Below are 16,201 nucleotides of genomic sequence, written 5' to 3'. Positions count from 1 at the left end.
ATTGTATTGTAGCTGGATGACACACCTTTCACACATGCCAATGCCTTTACAGTAAACCTAGGCCTCACTCCCCTCTCTACCTACTGCAGCCCTCATCCTCCACATACAACAGTCACATTCTGTTAAAGGCTCCCAAAGCGCGCACATCCCTGGGTCAATCGTCTTTTCAGTTCTCTGCAGCTAGCGACTGGAACGAGCTGCTACAAACACTCAAACTGGACAGTTTTATCTCAATCTCTTCATTCAAAGACTCAATCATGGACACACTTACTGATAGTTGTGGCTGCTTTGTGTGATGTATTGTTGTCTCTACCTTCTTGCCCTTTGTGGTGGTGTCTGTGCCCAATAATGTTTGTATCATATTTTGTGCTGCTACCATGTTGTGCTGCTACCATGTTGTGATGCTACCATGTTGTGCTGCTACCATGTTGTGCTGCTACCATGTTGTGTTGTCATGTGTTGCTGCCTTGCTATGTTGTCTTAGGTCTCTTTATGTTGTGGTGTCTCTTGTTGTGATGTGTTCTGTCCTATATTTGTATTGTATTTTTAATCCACCGTCCCCGCAGGAGGCCTTTTGCCTTTTCTAGGTCGTCATTGTAAATAAGAATTTGTCCTTAACTGACTTGCCTAGTTAATAAATCAAATTGAAATAAACAATTTATGCATCAGATAAATGTTCCAGTTGGAAACGGCTTGCCTGGTTCTCTGAAATGACTCTCCTGTATTGTTTTGGCAGAACCTCTGGTTCACCCCTTCCTGTCCAGCCCCCCCTCCTTCACCAAGCACGGCTCTTTGCTTATCTCCGCAGTCCGCGACAGCTTCATCTGCATCGGCAAAGACGCCCCAGGTACCTTACCTGACCTCAAATATCTCACTGCAACTGATATTAGCATAGGCTCTATTCTATGGCAGCCATAATGGCTCTGACTATTCCAAACATGTTCAGAGCCAGCCTCGGAGTGTGTATCAGGTTCTTCTACTGCCAGGCAGCTAGTTGGGAAGAGGGCACAAATCCCCTGTAGTCCAGTTAGGAAACATGTAGGCCTAACTTCCTGCCACTATGAAAAACAACCATTTCAGACCCTCATATACCATTCACATTGTAGGAGCCCAAATCCCATCTCTGATGTAGTGGTATACTATAATCCTCTCATAGTTACCCTGTCTAGCGTAATTTAAATGTTCTGTAGGAATGAGCAACTAACATAACAAACCTATTCACAGGATCAAGGTTATTGTGCTACAATGAAAATGACTTCAGCTGGCCTTCCTCCAGGAGCCGAGGCGCCAGCCTCTAGAGATGTGCGTGTTCATGCTCAGTGCTCTCGCCACAAAGGGGATAGGATAGCTCTGGCTTGACTTGCTAGCTTAGAGAGGCTCCCTCACATGGACGAGTAATTGGAAACAGTTTCTGAGAGTCACTGCGTGGGGTAGAGGGAGTTGGAAGGAAGAATTGTGTGTTTTGTGTAGAAGTGCATGCGTAGGGGTTTGAATGACGGCCACTTCATGTGGGGTGACTTGCGTGTTCTCTCTCCCCTGCAGATGCCTTGCTTGCCCTTATATGGAGGAACCTTGTCAGTTTCGTAATCACAACGATTGATGCTGGTGAGTACCAGCCAAAGTCAACCACATCACCCCCCACAGAACAGATTGCATGCTGTTAAGCAGTGGAGGGCCTGTTAGTGATTAGAGTTAGAGAATAAACCCCATCATGATGTAAGCCTGCAGGCTGTCCAGGAAACACTAACCTAAGTCACTCGTCTGTTAGTTTCAGCCTTGGCTAACTCCTAAGTGTTTCTCAATCCTCTCCTACAGCGTCCCCAGCCGTTCTACTTACTTCATGTATTGTAACACTGGCACAGCTAATTCAACAAATTTAAGGGTTTGGTGATAAGTTGACCAGTGAAAATGTGCTATTACTGGAATATAGGAGTGATGGAACCCCAAGCTACGTGCCCCACTCTGCTGGATGGTTAACGCCGTACAGTTAAACCTCACTCCATCTTCATTTAGTCAGCTAAAAATGTTCAATGTTCTGTGGCTGCTGCTCAGTTGGCTGACCCTTCCTGCCATGGGTCAGCCCTGCAGCCCCACACAGAGTACCACAGCTGGGCCTGGGTCTTGTCTGTCAGGTGTTGGAGCTGAAAGACCCAAGCCTCCCCCACCACAGGCCCAACCCCACTGTCATCAGTTTAAGTCTGAGCGGACCTTTGGGTTTGGAACCACTGACGAGGAATTAAATCTGAGGGTCCCCAGTAATGACCATCCAAAGAAATGACAGAAATGATTTTCTATGTTTAGTTTCTACTGTTCAAAATGTGTTCGATGAGAAAATCCAAAGTCCCTCCCCTCTGACCTTTTCCGCCAATGCGTTTTGAGGTGGCTCGGAGTGTGGATTTGAGGGAAGGCGACTTGAGAAAACGCCCTGGTGTCTTCAAACGTCTATCCTCCTGTCCCTTGTACCTTTGTTATGTGACAGCTGGCCATAAGAAAGAGCGCCAGGGCTCTGAGCTCCTCCCCCTGTTGCTACAGGCTCTACAGAGCATCATCTCCTCAGAGGCCCTCCCTGCACACAGGGCTCTGGTAAGATCTATCTCTATGCTTCAAACAGGTCTGCTTGTCTGCTGCTAGCCTGTGTTAGTGGGTCATGTTGCATTGAGGAACTCAATGTCCTAAAATGCTCCTCTTTGTTTATTTAAGCCTGTTTAACCCTTTCCTTGTATTCTTTCCCTTGTTTCTCTGTATGCAGAGTCTGCTAGAAATAACAGTGAAGGGTATCCCTCAAAGGATACTGGGATCTGCCTCTTACCAAGTGGGCAAAATGGATCTTTTGAACGTGAGTGTCTGTAGCTTCTCTCTTCCTGGTCATTGGGTTACATCATTTACATGTAAATACAATCTGTCCATCCAGTCGCTCCCTGCTAGTTCTGGCTCTGTCCTCTGTTGCAAATGATCAATCTGAAATAAATCGGACCCATGAAAGCTGAAATAAATCGGACCCATGAAAGCTGAAATGTAGAAGGTTCATGATTTTAGTTGATACATGGCTGTAGACACTTATGATGCCATAGGGATGACAACCCTGTAACCTGCTCTATAAAGATGTATTCTCTAGGGCAGTGTAAATTAACATCCTGCAGTCTTTGATATGGGGCTCTTAGGAAATGTCTGTGTTACTCAATTAGTGTTCTGAATGCTGTGTGGTCCTTGGCCTGGTGTGGTTACTTGGTCTCTTCTCTTACTCCTCCATTTCTGCCCCCAGGGAACCCCGGCTCTGTTCCTGATTCTCCTGTTCTACAACAGCAGTCTGGTGGGAGGGTTCGTAGAAGATGAGAGGTCGGTTTCCCCTTAACTGAATTCTGTTCTTTTCCTCTGTCCAACCAGAAACAAATGTCTCCCGAGGCTTACCACTTCCAAGTTAACTTGAAACTAAAATAATTGTTCCTTGAGTTTTTTGCAACCAGCATTAGTCAAATCAAATGTTATTGGTCGTGGATGTTATTGCGGGTGTAGCAAAATTTACACACACAAATATTAAAAAGTTTAAAAAAATATAAGGACTGACAATGTCTTGAGTTCTGTGTGTGGGATGTGTAGACATTATGGACAGTGTGCATGGAATATGTAGTGAATCTGAAGAATACATAGAACGGAGTATCCAAGTGTGTTCCTATGCTTGGGAATATATTGACATATTAGTCATTTAGCAGACCATCTTATCCATAATGACTCCCATTCAGTGCCTTCAGGAAGGTAGGCAAAACCCATCACACACTACATTTGTCATTTCACAGACGTGCTTATCCAGAGCGACTTACGTGAGTGCATACACTTTCATATTTGTTAATACTGGTCCCCTGTGGGAATCAAACCCACAACCCTGGTGTTGCAAGCGCCATGCTCTACCAACTGAGCCACATGGGACACTACAAAAGTATGTGGGCATCTGCTTGTTGAACATCTTCAAAACCATGGGCATTAATATGGAGATGGTCCCCCTTTTGCTGCAATAACATCCCCCACTCTTCTGGGAAGGCTTTCCACTAGATGTTGGAACATTGCTGCGGGGACTTATTCAGCTACAAGAGCAGTAGTGAGGTCAGGAACTGATGTTGGGTGATTAGGCCTGGCTCGTAGTCTGCGTTCCAATTCATCCCAAAGCTGTTTGATGGGGTTGAGTTCAGGGCTCTTTGCAGGCCAGTCAAGTTCTTCCACATTGATCTCGACAAACCATTTCTGTATGGACCTCGCTTTGTGCACGGGGGTGTTGTCTTGCTGAAACAGGAAAGGGCCTTCCCCAAACTGTTGCCACAAAGTTGGAAGTACAGAATCTTCTAGAATCTGAAGAGGGCACGATAACACCTATTCCCCTCAGGAGACTGAAAAGATTTGGCATGAGTCCTCAGATCCTCAAAAAATTCTACAGCTGCACCATCGAGAGCATGGTTGCGTCACTGCCTGGTATGGCAACTGCATGGCCTCCAACTGCAAGGCACTACAGAGGGTAGTGCGTACGGCCCAGTACGTCACTGGTGCCAAGCTTCCTGCCATCCAGGACCTCTATACCAGGCGTGTCAGAGAAAGGCCTTAAAAATGGCCAAATACTCCAGCCACCCTTGTCATAGACTGTTCTCTCTGCTACCGCACGGCAAGCTGTACCGGAGCACCAAGTATAGGACCAAAAGGCTTCTTAACAGCTTCTACCCCCCAAGCCATACGACTGCTGAACAGCTAATCAAATGGCTACCAGACTATTTTCATTGAACCCCCCCGTCCCATTTTTATGCTGCTGCTACTGTTTTTATTATCTATGCATAGCCACTTTACCTCAACCTGCATGTACATATTACCTCAACTAACCTGTACATATTACCTCAACCACATTGACTCATTGTACTAATACCCCCTGTATATAGTCTCGCTACTGTTATTTTGTTGCTCTTTAATTATAAAAAATATATATATTTGTACAGTTTATTTTAGTAAATACTTTCTTTAACATGTATTTTTCTTAACTGCATTGTTAAGGGCCTGTAAGTAAGCATTTCATTGTAAGGTCTACTACACCTGTTGTATTCGTCACGTGACAAATTAAATTTGATTTGAATGTCATTGTATGCTGTAGCATTTAAGATTTCCCATCACTGGAACTAAGGAGCCTAGCCCAAACCAAGAAAAACAGCCCCAGACCATTATTCCTCCTCCACCAAACTTTACAGTTGGCACTATGCATTGGGGCAGGTAGCGTTCTCCTGGCATCCGCCAAACCCAGATTCGTCCATCAGACTGCCGATGGTGAGGCGTGATTCATCACTCCAGAGGACGCGTTTCCACTGCTCCAGAGGCCCATGGCTTTACACCACTCCAGCCGACGCTTGGCATTGCGCATGATGATCTTAGGCTTGTGTGCTCGGCCATGAAAACCCATTTCATTAAACTCCAGATGAACCGTTCTTGTGCTGACGTTGCTTCCAGAGACAGTTTGGAACTCGTTAGTCGGTGTTGCATCCGAGGACAGAGCTTTTTTTTTTTACACGCTTCAGCAGTTGGTGTTCCCGTTCTGTGCGCTTGTGTGGCCTACCACTTCACAGCTGAGCCGTTGTTGCTCCAAGATGTTCCTACTTCACAATAACAGCACTTGCAGTTGACCAGGGATGTTCTTGCAGGGCAAAGATTTGACAAACTGAGCTGTTCAGTACGTGCTTTCTACTGCCGATGGTGGTTGTGTGCTCGATTGTATACACCCGTCAGTAATGGGTGTAGCTGAAATGGCCAAATCCACTCATTTGAAGTGGTGTCCACATACACTATGTGGACAACAAAAAAAAGTATCTTGTTCCTGTCCTATTTGAGTTGTCTCTGCACCCCCGCAGGTTTTTCCTGTGTTTAGAGACACTAGTGAACTGTGGTCTCTCCGGCCTCACGTCCCCTCTGGCATTTGGGGAGGCGGTCCTGGGGGCGGTGGGGCGCAGCGCGGGGACTCTGGGGGATAAGGAACAGCTGTGGAGGATGTGGAGTGTGGTGGTCAACCCACTGACTGTTACCATCACACAGGTATGAAGTGGACACTGTAAATACATGTCCTGTAACTGCACTGAATATGGTGCTAGTTTGTTGAGATGCAAGACCAATTTCACCAAGTGGACACAAACTACTATTATAATTCTTATTATTATGTGTTTCACAAATAGAGAGTTGCTATGGAGATTGGTTTTAATAAAGTTTTTCTCCCTCCCTGACAGACCAATGAGGTGAACCAAGGGGATGCTCTGGAGCACAACTTCAGTGCTGTTCACACTGCCCTGATGTTCCCCATCACACACCTGCTACCTGGCAACGCCCTGCCACATGTGAGTCTCAGAGATTCCGTGGATTGCTATGCTATAGGATTTTTTAAAGTTGGCGACTGAATGAATTCAGTGCTTTGCATATTTTGATCAGTAGAGTAGTAATTTGGGATGCAGGAGGATTGGATGATAAAATATGCGCTGTCCCACTGCAAGGGCACCTGGTAGCCTAGCGACTTGAGCAGGGATTTCAGAACTCGGTCCTTGGGACCCCAAGGAGTGCATGTTTATTTTTTTTCCTCTAGCACTACACAGCTGATTCAAATGATCAATGCTTGATGTTGATTATTTGAATAAGCGGTGTAGTACTAGGGGGGAGAAACAAAACGTGCACCCCTTGGGGTCCCGAGGACCGAGTTTGGTGAAATGGTCCATTTGAGCGAACGGACCAGTAACCGAAAGGTTGCTTGTTCCGATGTGCCCTTGAGTAAGGCACTTAACCCTAATTGCTCCAGGGTCGGCGTTGATAATGGCAGACCCTGGTCATGGCCCTGCTCTCCGAGGGTGTCTCAGGGAGAGTTGGAATTTGCAAAAAGCACATTTCCATTTCAAATTAGGACAAACATAAGCCCCATTGGTCAATCTCAAACACTGATTTCGGTGCCTTTCCTCTGTAGGTGACCCAGAAGTCCATGCTGGGTACGTGGTCCAGGCTGTATAAGGTGTTTGCCTGCTGCTCTGCCCTTGTGGCCACGGCCGAGGAGAATGTCTGCTGTGAGGAGCTGTGTGGCAAAATGGCTGCCCTATTGGACAGGACGGCCCTGAGGGTGAGCGGAGAGAGCTTACTGTACAAACGCATCTAATTTACTGGGATTGTTAGCCCTTTGAATAAGAATATTCTACTGCTGCACAATAGTTTTCATTGTTCAGATTCATTGATTGTATTATGATTCTTTTCCAGGTTCCGTCAACGTTGGATGCGGTTGCTAACATCCTCCTGGTCATCGTTGAGAGTTCTGACTTCTCTCCCTACACTTCACAGTTTCAACAGAAGATCAAATGTAAGCTATCTATAGATAGATAGATATCTCATTAAGCAGAAGCTTTTAGCCAAAGAAATCCTTTGTATGCATGAGTGGCCTTGCTTACCTTCCTGTCCCTTCCAGCTCCCCACACCCCTCTGGCCTGGGTGCGTAAGAAAAGCAAAGCCCTTGGGAACCTGTCTACCTTCCAGACCCTGCTGGTCCAGGCCCTGGAGGCCTTTAATGCTGTTGAGGCTCCTGAGACTGTCCCTGAGGGTACAGGCCTGGCCCTGGTCTCCATCCTCTCTACCCTGTTCTCTAATCTGGCCCTGGCTACAGCCATCCAGGAGGCCCTGGCCTCTCTCACACTGCCCCTCACAGCCCTCTATGAGCAGCCTGGGAGGACTCCAAATGAGCAGCTGAAATCCACCTCAAGTCTTGGAGCAAAGGTTTGTTCAAATGTTTACTATTTTATTTTTGTCCAAAAGTCTCCTTAACAGCTTAACCTGTACCCCCACACATTTACTCGGTACTGGTACCCCCTGTATATAACCGTTGTTTTTGTTACTTTCTATTTAGTAAATATTTTCTTAACTCTAATTCTTGATCTGCATGGTTGGTTAAGGGCTTGTATGTAAGTAAGCATTTTCTTCCCACCTTTATTTAACCCGGTAGGCCAGATGAAAATAAGTTCTAATTTACAACTGCGACCTGGCCGAGATAAAGCAATGCAAAGAGTTACACATGGGATAAACAAACGTACAGTCACTAAGTTCACTGTAAGGTCTACACCTGTTGTATTCAGTGCATGTGAAAAATAAGATTTGATTTGAAATGTTTCTCTATATAAACTACTGCACTAATATTATAGAAGTATTGGCTATGCTTTCTTTGCAAGCTTCAGCTCTTTAAGCAATCCTTTTTGTCTGGGTGGTTGTGTCCCCGTTCCTCCAGCTGGAGAAGCTCCTGGTTGACGTGTTGGGCTGCCTGCAGACATGTTCCGCCCTGGCCTATGATGATGAGCTGCTGTCCCTGCTGTCCCCCCTGCTCTGTGTCCTGTTCCTCCACCGGCGAAAGCACATCCGCTCCCTCGTCACACAGTTCTGGAACACAACCTTCGCTAACGCTTTGGTCCTCGTCTACCCAGAAGAACTCAAGTAAGAATCTACATTTACAAGTTAAAGTTTGAGACAAATAATGTTTTGTTTATATCCATTAAAAGCGTTTTAGGTCAGCATTAGGCTTGATCTAGGTCTGGACCTAAACTAATGATCAGGTTTTCATTAAGTGTTCGGCTTAATCTAGGTCTGGACTAATCATGTTTGCTCGTGCTTCTTTCTGTTTCCAGGCCAGTGTTGAGCCAGGTGAAGCAGAACACTCCTATCCTCTTACCTGGCTTTCAGTCTGTTGAAGTTCCAGATGAACTCAGTGGACAGTACTCGGTGAGTGTTTTCCCTGTTGAATAAGTCAAATCTAAGCAGAAAGGTATACTAATCCCTGGATTATGTTCTGGGTGTGTGTGCAGAGTGAGAGCTCTCAGCTGGAGACCAAGGTGAGTGGAGTGCAGGTGACTCCTGGGGTGAAGAGAGCTTCTCTACTGGTGAGGGTTGGAGAGATGGACAGGAGCTCCAAGACATGCAAGCCTGTCTCGGTAAGGACCAGTTTTATTTAGTTCTCTATTCTCCGAACCCACCAATCACATTTATTGAAGCCCTTTATAAATTGGCTGTTATCACAGTGCCAGTTTGAGCCAGATAAGATAGGGAGCTTTCATATACAGCGAGCTCCAAAGGTATTGGGTCATTGACAATTTGTTTCGTTGTTTTGGGCTCTGTACTCCAGCACTTCGGATTCACCTTTAGTCACTTTTATTATAAATAAGAGAATGTTTCTAAACACTTCTAGATTAATTTGGTTTCTACTATTAGACATAATCCTGAATGAATCGTGAGAAAGTTAGAGGCATAAATATCATACCCCCCTGTTATTGTAATGGTGAGAGGTTAGCATGTCTTGGGGGGTGTGATATCTGTGCGTCTTAACTTTCTATCATTATTCACGATTCATTCAGGATTATGGTAGCAACCACAATGTGGAAGTGTTTAGAAATATATTATTTTCTTATTTACATATTGGAGATGACTTCTATTTCCTCCCCAACAGATGAAGCTGGACTTTGGCTCTCCCAAGCCGCCTCGTAGAGAGGAACTGGAGGAGCAGGCCTCTATAGACTTTGTGTTCATCCCCCCCGAGACCAAGGAGAGAGTCCTCACCGAGCACCAGAAAGAGGTCAAGAGAACCAAACGGTCCGTTTCAAGCAAATCAGCTATCTTTATTTAACCACAAAGTCCTTTGAATACTTTTTTCTTTTTCTCAGGGAGCCTTAATTTAGACAAAATAAACCAGAAGTTATAGAAATGCTTCTTTCTTCTCACTTTCTAGTAACAAAGCTTGTGTATATGGGTTTTATTTGAAAGGGTTGACATTCCTGCCATGTACAACAACCTGGATGCTTCCCTTGATACCACGGTCTTCACCCAGTACACACAGAGTCAGGAGGAATCACTGTAAGTACTTGTTGACTGCTGCCGTTACACTGAATAACACAAATCTATGAAGAAAGAATGAATGATTGCTTCGTGGGGGACCCAATGTTTAAAACATGCATTTCTTTTACAGGGACACATTTCCAGCAGTTGAGCAAGTCGAAGATGTTGAGGTTAAAGTGGAGGTAAAGAGAAATTAACAACACAAGCTATTCATTGTTACATTTACCCCCCGAGGTCTGAAATGTCATTATTTGCCCCAATAAGCGGTTTTCTTTTGATTGAAAACATATGGGTGCTTTCAAAGCCAACAGGCCTTTTCTTCAAATTAAAGTGAAAATCCCCAAATACAAATGTCTCCTCCGTTCTTTTCTTCACAGGTTCCAGAAGAAAACATGGAAATGGGGGAGGACGTTGCTGACGATACCCAGGAATATATCAGTCCAACCAATGAGACAACAGAATCTGCAAAGGGAGAGGAGAAGCCTGCTGATGAGTTACTTCCTGAGTCTGCAGACATTTCCATGGAGGAGGATGTCAATGAGGATGTTTTATTGAAGGAAGACTCTGCCGTGGAGACCAGAGAGGACACCAGCCCTGACGTCTCTGGCGGCTCTGACATGGTCTCAGGGACGCCTCAGAAAACCAACAGTCGTCGCCAGTCTTTCATCACTCTGGAGAAGTATGCTGAGGGGAAGCCTGCTAGTCCTGCCAGCGTGGTGACGTTTACAGGCCCCCTCACCAGGACGGGTAACAGCCAGGCGCAGGCGGCTTCCTCTCCGGAACCACCGGCAGGGGCCGGCCAGGCGCGGGCGGCTTCCTCTCCGGAACCACCGGCAGAGGCCGGCCAGGCGCGGGCGGCTTCCTCTCCGGAACCACCGGCAGGGGCCGGCCAGGCGCGGGCGGCTTCCTCTCCGGAACCACCGGCAGGGGCCGGCCAGGCGCGGGCGGCTTCCTCTCCGGAACCACCGGCAGGGCCCGGCCAGGCGCGGGCGGCTTCCTCTCCGGAACCACCGGCAGGGCCCGGCCAGGAGCGGGCGGCTTCCTCTCCGGAACCACCGGCAGGGGCCGGCCAGGCGCGGGCGGCTTCCTCTCCGGAACCACCGGCAGGGGCTGACACAGACTCGCAGGAGACTGAACAAGCAAGATGTAGAAGCTCCAAGAATCAGTCTTTCAAAAATGAGGGAGAGAAACCTGAACCTTCAGAAGACAAAAAGCAATCTGAGGTTGAGAAACCAGCTGAGAAAAGAACAAGTGAAACCGACGAGGACGACGTCATCCCAGACACCCAGACTCCGGTGGAAATACTGAAGGAAGTTCTAGTTCCTGCATTTGAAGAAGTAGTAATGGGAAACAACAGTCAGAAAGAAGAGGAATCTCAAGATCTTCTGGAAGGTTCTCCCAGTTCCCAGGCCGATCTGAGCCAAGGTGAACCAAGGCGGTCCGGAAGGCGGAGGAGCAGGCCACTGAGACCAGGAGAAGATGCAGAGGAATGGGAAGAGAAAGACAAACGGAGAAAGTCTCAACCCAAAGAGGCAGAGTGTCAAATGGATTCACCAAAGACGGTGCCCTCTCCTGTCAGTCAAGCAGACGGTCAGTCACAGGGTAGAGCCAGTAGGAGAAGTAAGCTGGCTGTTGACGTGGAGGACCGTGGAAGAGACAAGCTGAGAAAAATAAGTCACAAGGAGGAGAGCGAGTTGAGCCGATCAAATTCAGAGGTGGCCATGCCTTCACCTGCTGCTGATATCAACAGCCAATCACAGAGTAGCACGGTATCAAGTAGAAGGAGCAGCAAATCAGAGGATCTGGTCAAAGACAAACAAAAGAGAGGTGTTGCAGAGGAGGAGCTCAGTCAAAGTGACTCTCAAACGGACACCCCCTCTGCCTCTGATAATGATAGCCAATCACAGAGTAGATGTAGTCAGAGGAATAAGTTGGCTGTGGCAGTGGAGGATGATTGCAGGCAGAAACTAAGGAGTATTAAGGCTCAGAAGGTGGAGGAAAAGACGAGCCAAATTGATTCACATGTAGCCAAACCATCTGAACAAGAGAGCCAGTCACAGGGTAGTGCAAGCTGGAAGAGCAAACCACTCAGTGATTTGGAGGAGGTTGACTTTGTCGATGAGGTTGACAAGCAGGATCCTACTGAGCACGAAAGTGATTCTCAGATTGCCACACCCTCTCCTGCTGATCAAACAGGAGATGGCCAATCACAGGGTAGATCTAGCAGGAGGAGTAAATTGGTCACCGAGTCAGAAGAACAGGGTAAAGGCAAGCTGAAGAGGAGAGGCGGTACAGAGCTACTCAGCCAAATTGACTTTCCGACTACACCTTCAACCACACCTTCAGCCACTCCAACAGCCAGCCAGTCGCAGGGTAGAACAAGCAGGAGAAGCAAGGTTCCCATTGAAGTGGCTGAGGTCAAAAGAAGCCTGCATTTGGCCACTGATTCAGCAGCAACACCAGAGAAGAGCCAGACTCATTATCAGGTCGCTCCTTCTGCCACCAGTCCAACAGACTGCCAGCTGAGGCCCAGGGGCAGAACCAGTAAAAGAAACAAGATGTTAAAGGAGCAGGTAAAAGCCAACAACAGCCCTAACCCAACTCCTAACATGGAGACTGAGAACTCACAGGTGGCAGATACAGAATCCTCACAAGGAAGTGGAAGGACTAAAAGGCGTAATGCCTCCCAGGCCTTACTAGGCTCCAACGTGGAGAACTCTGAGTCGGATGCTTCAGAGCCCCGGGAGGATGTCCAGAAAGGCCGGAAGCCCACGTCAGCTGGAGCGGTTCCAAGCCCTCTGGCTACAGTTGGATCAGCAGAGCCAGGGGCTGACCAAGAGATCCCAATGGATAGTTCTGAAACTTCTCTAAGGTCAGACTCGCAAAACCCATCAAGTGAGGCCTTAGAAGTTGTCAAGATTCCACAGGATGTGGAGGAAGCCCTTAAAATGGTCAACTCTCTTAAACCTGAAGTGCTAGTTCCAAGTCTTCCTGTGATAACTAAGAAAGATCTGGGGGGTGTGGTTGAGGCAGTTGACCCCTTTGTGCCAGAGAAGGCTGAGAGTGAAAATACTAAGCTTTCTTCTCAACAGACGGACTCTTCAGTAGAACCTGATCTAGAACATATGAAAAGCCAGGATGTGTGTATGTCTCGCCGGAATAAGGAACGTGGACATAAATGGTCAAAAAGCAAAGAGAATTTCAACACAGTCTCCTCTCAGGAGAGTGACCATGATGACCTAGAGTGTGACAGGCCAACACAGATCCAAAGAAAGCTGCTCAATGACTCTGAGCAGGCCAACTCTCTCACGCCTTCCACTGAAGGAAATGCCATCTCTGAAGATGGACTAAACAAACTATGTACCCCTCCCATTGCCAATGGCCTCCCCACAGATACTTCACCTACTGAGGCAACAGAGGAGAAATTGAGTCTTCAGGTCTCTGAGTCCTCAGAGAAGGTTTTAGATGGGCTGAAGCCTGTCGCGGTCTCCAGTGAGGAGGTGACCGAGGAGCAGATGGGAGAACACGAGGAGAACAGACATCCAGAGTCTACCAATGTTCTAGAGGAGGACCAACTGGAAGATGTTGGTAGGTCTATTGGGCAAGCCCAGTGTTCCAAAGCCTTAGATGAGGAGCAACAGAAGGAGCAGTACACATCTATCAAAGAAGGACAGCCAGAGGCTGACAGCACCTGTACTGGAACCAGAGAAACCCACACTGAGCCTCAGGCGGACAACATTCAAGATATCACTCTTCTCCAAGAGAGGGCAAAAACTGACAATGTATCTGGCCTCGAGTGTGAAGAGGAGGGTGAAGAAACCCAGATGGCCAATAATGACCTAGATCTATCTCCTTTAAACTCTTTTACCCTTGTGCCCTCTGACCTTCACGAAGCCCCAGTGCCTCTACATCACCCAAGTACCTCTAAAGACATGTTGTGCCAAGACTCTCCACCCAAGCAGAAGGATGCTGTGAGGGGGCTGGAGGTGGGCCATAGCCCCAGCAGTGGCAGGACCAGGGGGTTGTGGTCCCCCTTAGCTTCCCCCTCCACCTCTATCCTGAAGAAGGGACAGAAAAGACCAATAGAAGAGGAGAGTCCTTCGCCTTTCACCAAGGTAATGTGATCAGGCGTACTTAATCTATGACGATTTACAAATCATAAATAATTTATGCATATATTCTAATTATCTGTGTTCAACTGTCAGTATAAATTGAAAATGACACGCTTTCAGTTGAAGAGAATCTTTGATGTATCTATGATGGCATTAGCAGGTTTTGAAAACAAAGTGTGATAAATTAATCCATACTTTTTATTTCGCAGTCTCGGCGAGTATCATTTGCTCACCCAATTCAACACCAGGAGCTGGCAGATGACATTGACCGTCGCAGCCCTGTCATCCGATCCAGCTCCCCAAGAAACAAAACTACCTGCAGCAGCATCCCTCAGGCGAAGGTACGTGATCCACTAGTGATGTGTAATAAATATCATTTTAAATACTGTGCACTAAATCATTAAAGGCTCAATTTAGTTAAGTGTGTGAAACTTCAACTTTTGCCAAAATCATCAATGGGAGACGGTGATATTCTGACTTGATTTCTGTACAGTTAACTCAGTGGCCACAGATTAACTGAACTCTCCCATGACTTTTTAGAGGTCTTTTTCATTTAGACCCTTTTATTATAATCGCCTAACCTTTGCTCTATTTGCAGTATATCACAACACCAACAAAGGGCTTACTGATCCTCAGTCCACGCAATCTCTGCAGCCCAGGGTACAAGAGCTCCAAGAAATGCCTGGTATGTAACCTCAGATACATAGGACGTACCAAAGTTATTTTTTAGACTAGATCATAATCCTAAATTCAATCCTTTTTGTAAAACCTAATGGATTAGATGATTTTATTATCCACAAGGACGTTCATTTTGCAGCATGCATACATTCAGTACATATAGACAAAACAGCTAATTTGGTCCATTTTTTTAAAATTTCTTTACTGTCCATTATTGTTGTGCATGTGCCTGAGTGTCATTCCTACTTAGCTTCTAACTTGATGAATGTTGTTTCAGATCTCTGAGCTGGGCCAGGAGCCGAGGCCCATCCCTAAGGACTGTGTGTACCCAGCCCTGGTCCGCTGTTCTACCCCTGTGGAAGCAGTGCTGCCTCAGATCACCTCCAACATGTGGTCAGTGTAACGAGAGAACTCTGGTCCTAAAACAATGAACTGCTTGTACAATAAATCAAGTTAAACACAATGTGAGTTGCAACAAGGGAACAACAATCCAACATGGGTTCCCATACAACTAGCAGATATCCAAAGCTTTACGTGTTTCTTTAGAATTAAAATGGGCCATCAGCCATTTGCTACATACATTTTTGGACTTATAAATGTACTGATATGTATCCAATGATTCTTGAAGAATATAACTTATAAATTCCTCATGAGCTTAGTTCAACTGTCACACTCCATGAGAACCCAAAATATAAGCTTGTTTTCTCCAATATTTATTGACAAAGTAAATGTAAACAAACACTATATAGCCTCTAAACATGGTTAAAACTAATGTTGATCTCATGGATGGTCAGTCCTTGCATCCATAGCTCTGTCTGTAATGTTGATCTCATGGATGGTCAGTCCTTGCATCCATAGCTCTGTCTGTAATGTTGATCTCATGGATGGTCAGTCCTTGCATCCATAGCTCTGTCTGTAATGTTGATCTCATGGATGGTCAGTCCTTGCATCCATAGCTCTGTCTGTAATGTTGATCTCATGGATGGTCAGTCCTTGCATCCATAGCTCTGTCTGTAATGTTGATCTCATGGATGGTCAGTCCTTGCATCCATAGCTCTGTCTGTAATGTTGATCTCATGGATGGTCAGTCCTTGCATCCATAGCTCTGTCTGTAATGTTGATCTCATGGATGGTCAGTCCTTGCATCCATAGCTCTGTCTGTAATGTTGATCTCATGGATGGTCAGTCCTTGCATCCATAGCTCTGTCTGTAATGTTGATCTCATGGATGGTCAGTCCTTGCATCCATAGCTCTGTGAATTTGCGTGTTACATTTCTCCAGTCCCATCCCTCGGCTTTTTACCCAAACAACGAGTGAGGAGGGTGTGTTGCTATTCCTTCTACTGTTGATGGCTGCTTTAACATATCCTGTAATTATTTATCCTCAGGCCTCGTGGCTTTGGCCAGCTTGTGCGAGCCCGGAATATCAAAACTGTCGGAGACCTCAGTGCTCTCACACCAAGTGAAATCAAGAACCTTCCCATTCGTTCCCCAAAGATTTCTAATGTGAAGAAAGCACTTAAAATATATCACGAACAGCAGGTATTATGCCAA

General features: G+C 46.4%; 1 protein-coding gene across 3 annotated transcripts in view; it reads left to right on the top strand.

Moving 5' to 3' along the window:
* The window catches only part of LOC118386424 (telomere-associated protein RIF1-like), a 30,727-nt gene that overhangs the window by 13,248 nt on the left and 1,278 nt on the right, over nt 1-16,201 (top strand). For all 3 annotated transcript variants that reach the window (XM_052522785.1, XM_052522783.1, XM_052522784.1), the window contains exons 12-32: nt 737-847; nt 1,543-1,605; nt 2,480-2,583; nt 2,750-2,836; nt 3,263-3,336; nt 5,874-6,054; nt 6,243-6,350; nt 6,965-7,114; nt 7,249-7,348; nt 7,454-7,758; nt 8,264-8,466; nt 8,658-8,751; nt 8,835-8,960; nt 9,473-9,615; nt 9,787-9,876; nt 9,989-10,040; nt 10,236-13,973; nt 14,180-14,311; nt 14,569-14,655; nt 14,926-15,041; nt 16,036-16,189. In XM_052522785.1, coding sequence (XP_052378745.1) covers nt 737-847; nt 1,543-1,605; nt 2,480-2,583; nt 2,750-2,836; nt 3,263-3,336; nt 5,874-6,054; nt 6,243-6,350; nt 6,965-7,114; nt 7,249-7,348; nt 7,454-7,758; nt 8,264-8,466; nt 8,658-8,751; nt 8,835-8,960; nt 9,473-9,615; nt 9,787-9,876; nt 9,989-10,040; nt 10,236-13,973; nt 14,180-14,311; nt 14,569-14,655; nt 14,926-15,041; nt 16,036-16,189 — 6,218 coding nt within the window. The remainder of the gene's footprint in view (nt 1-736; nt 848-1,542; nt 1,606-2,479; nt 2,584-2,749; nt 2,837-3,262; nt 3,337-5,873; nt 6,055-6,242; nt 6,351-6,964; nt 7,115-7,248; nt 7,349-7,453; nt 7,759-8,263; nt 8,467-8,657; nt 8,752-8,834; nt 8,961-9,472; nt 9,616-9,786; nt 9,877-9,988; nt 10,041-10,235; nt 13,974-14,179; nt 14,312-14,568; nt 14,656-14,925; nt 15,042-16,035; nt 16,190-16,201) is intronic.

This window comes from Oncorhynchus keta, chromosome 7 (genome assembly GCF_023373465.1).
Source record: "Oncorhynchus keta strain PuntledgeMale-10-30-2019 chromosome 7, Oket_V2, whole genome shotgun sequence".
Taxonomy (NCBI): domain Eukaryota; kingdom Metazoa; phylum Chordata; class Actinopteri; order Salmoniformes; family Salmonidae; genus Oncorhynchus; species Oncorhynchus keta.
Note: the sequence above shows the minus strand (reverse complement) of the source record. Positions and strands in the feature narration are given on the sequence as shown.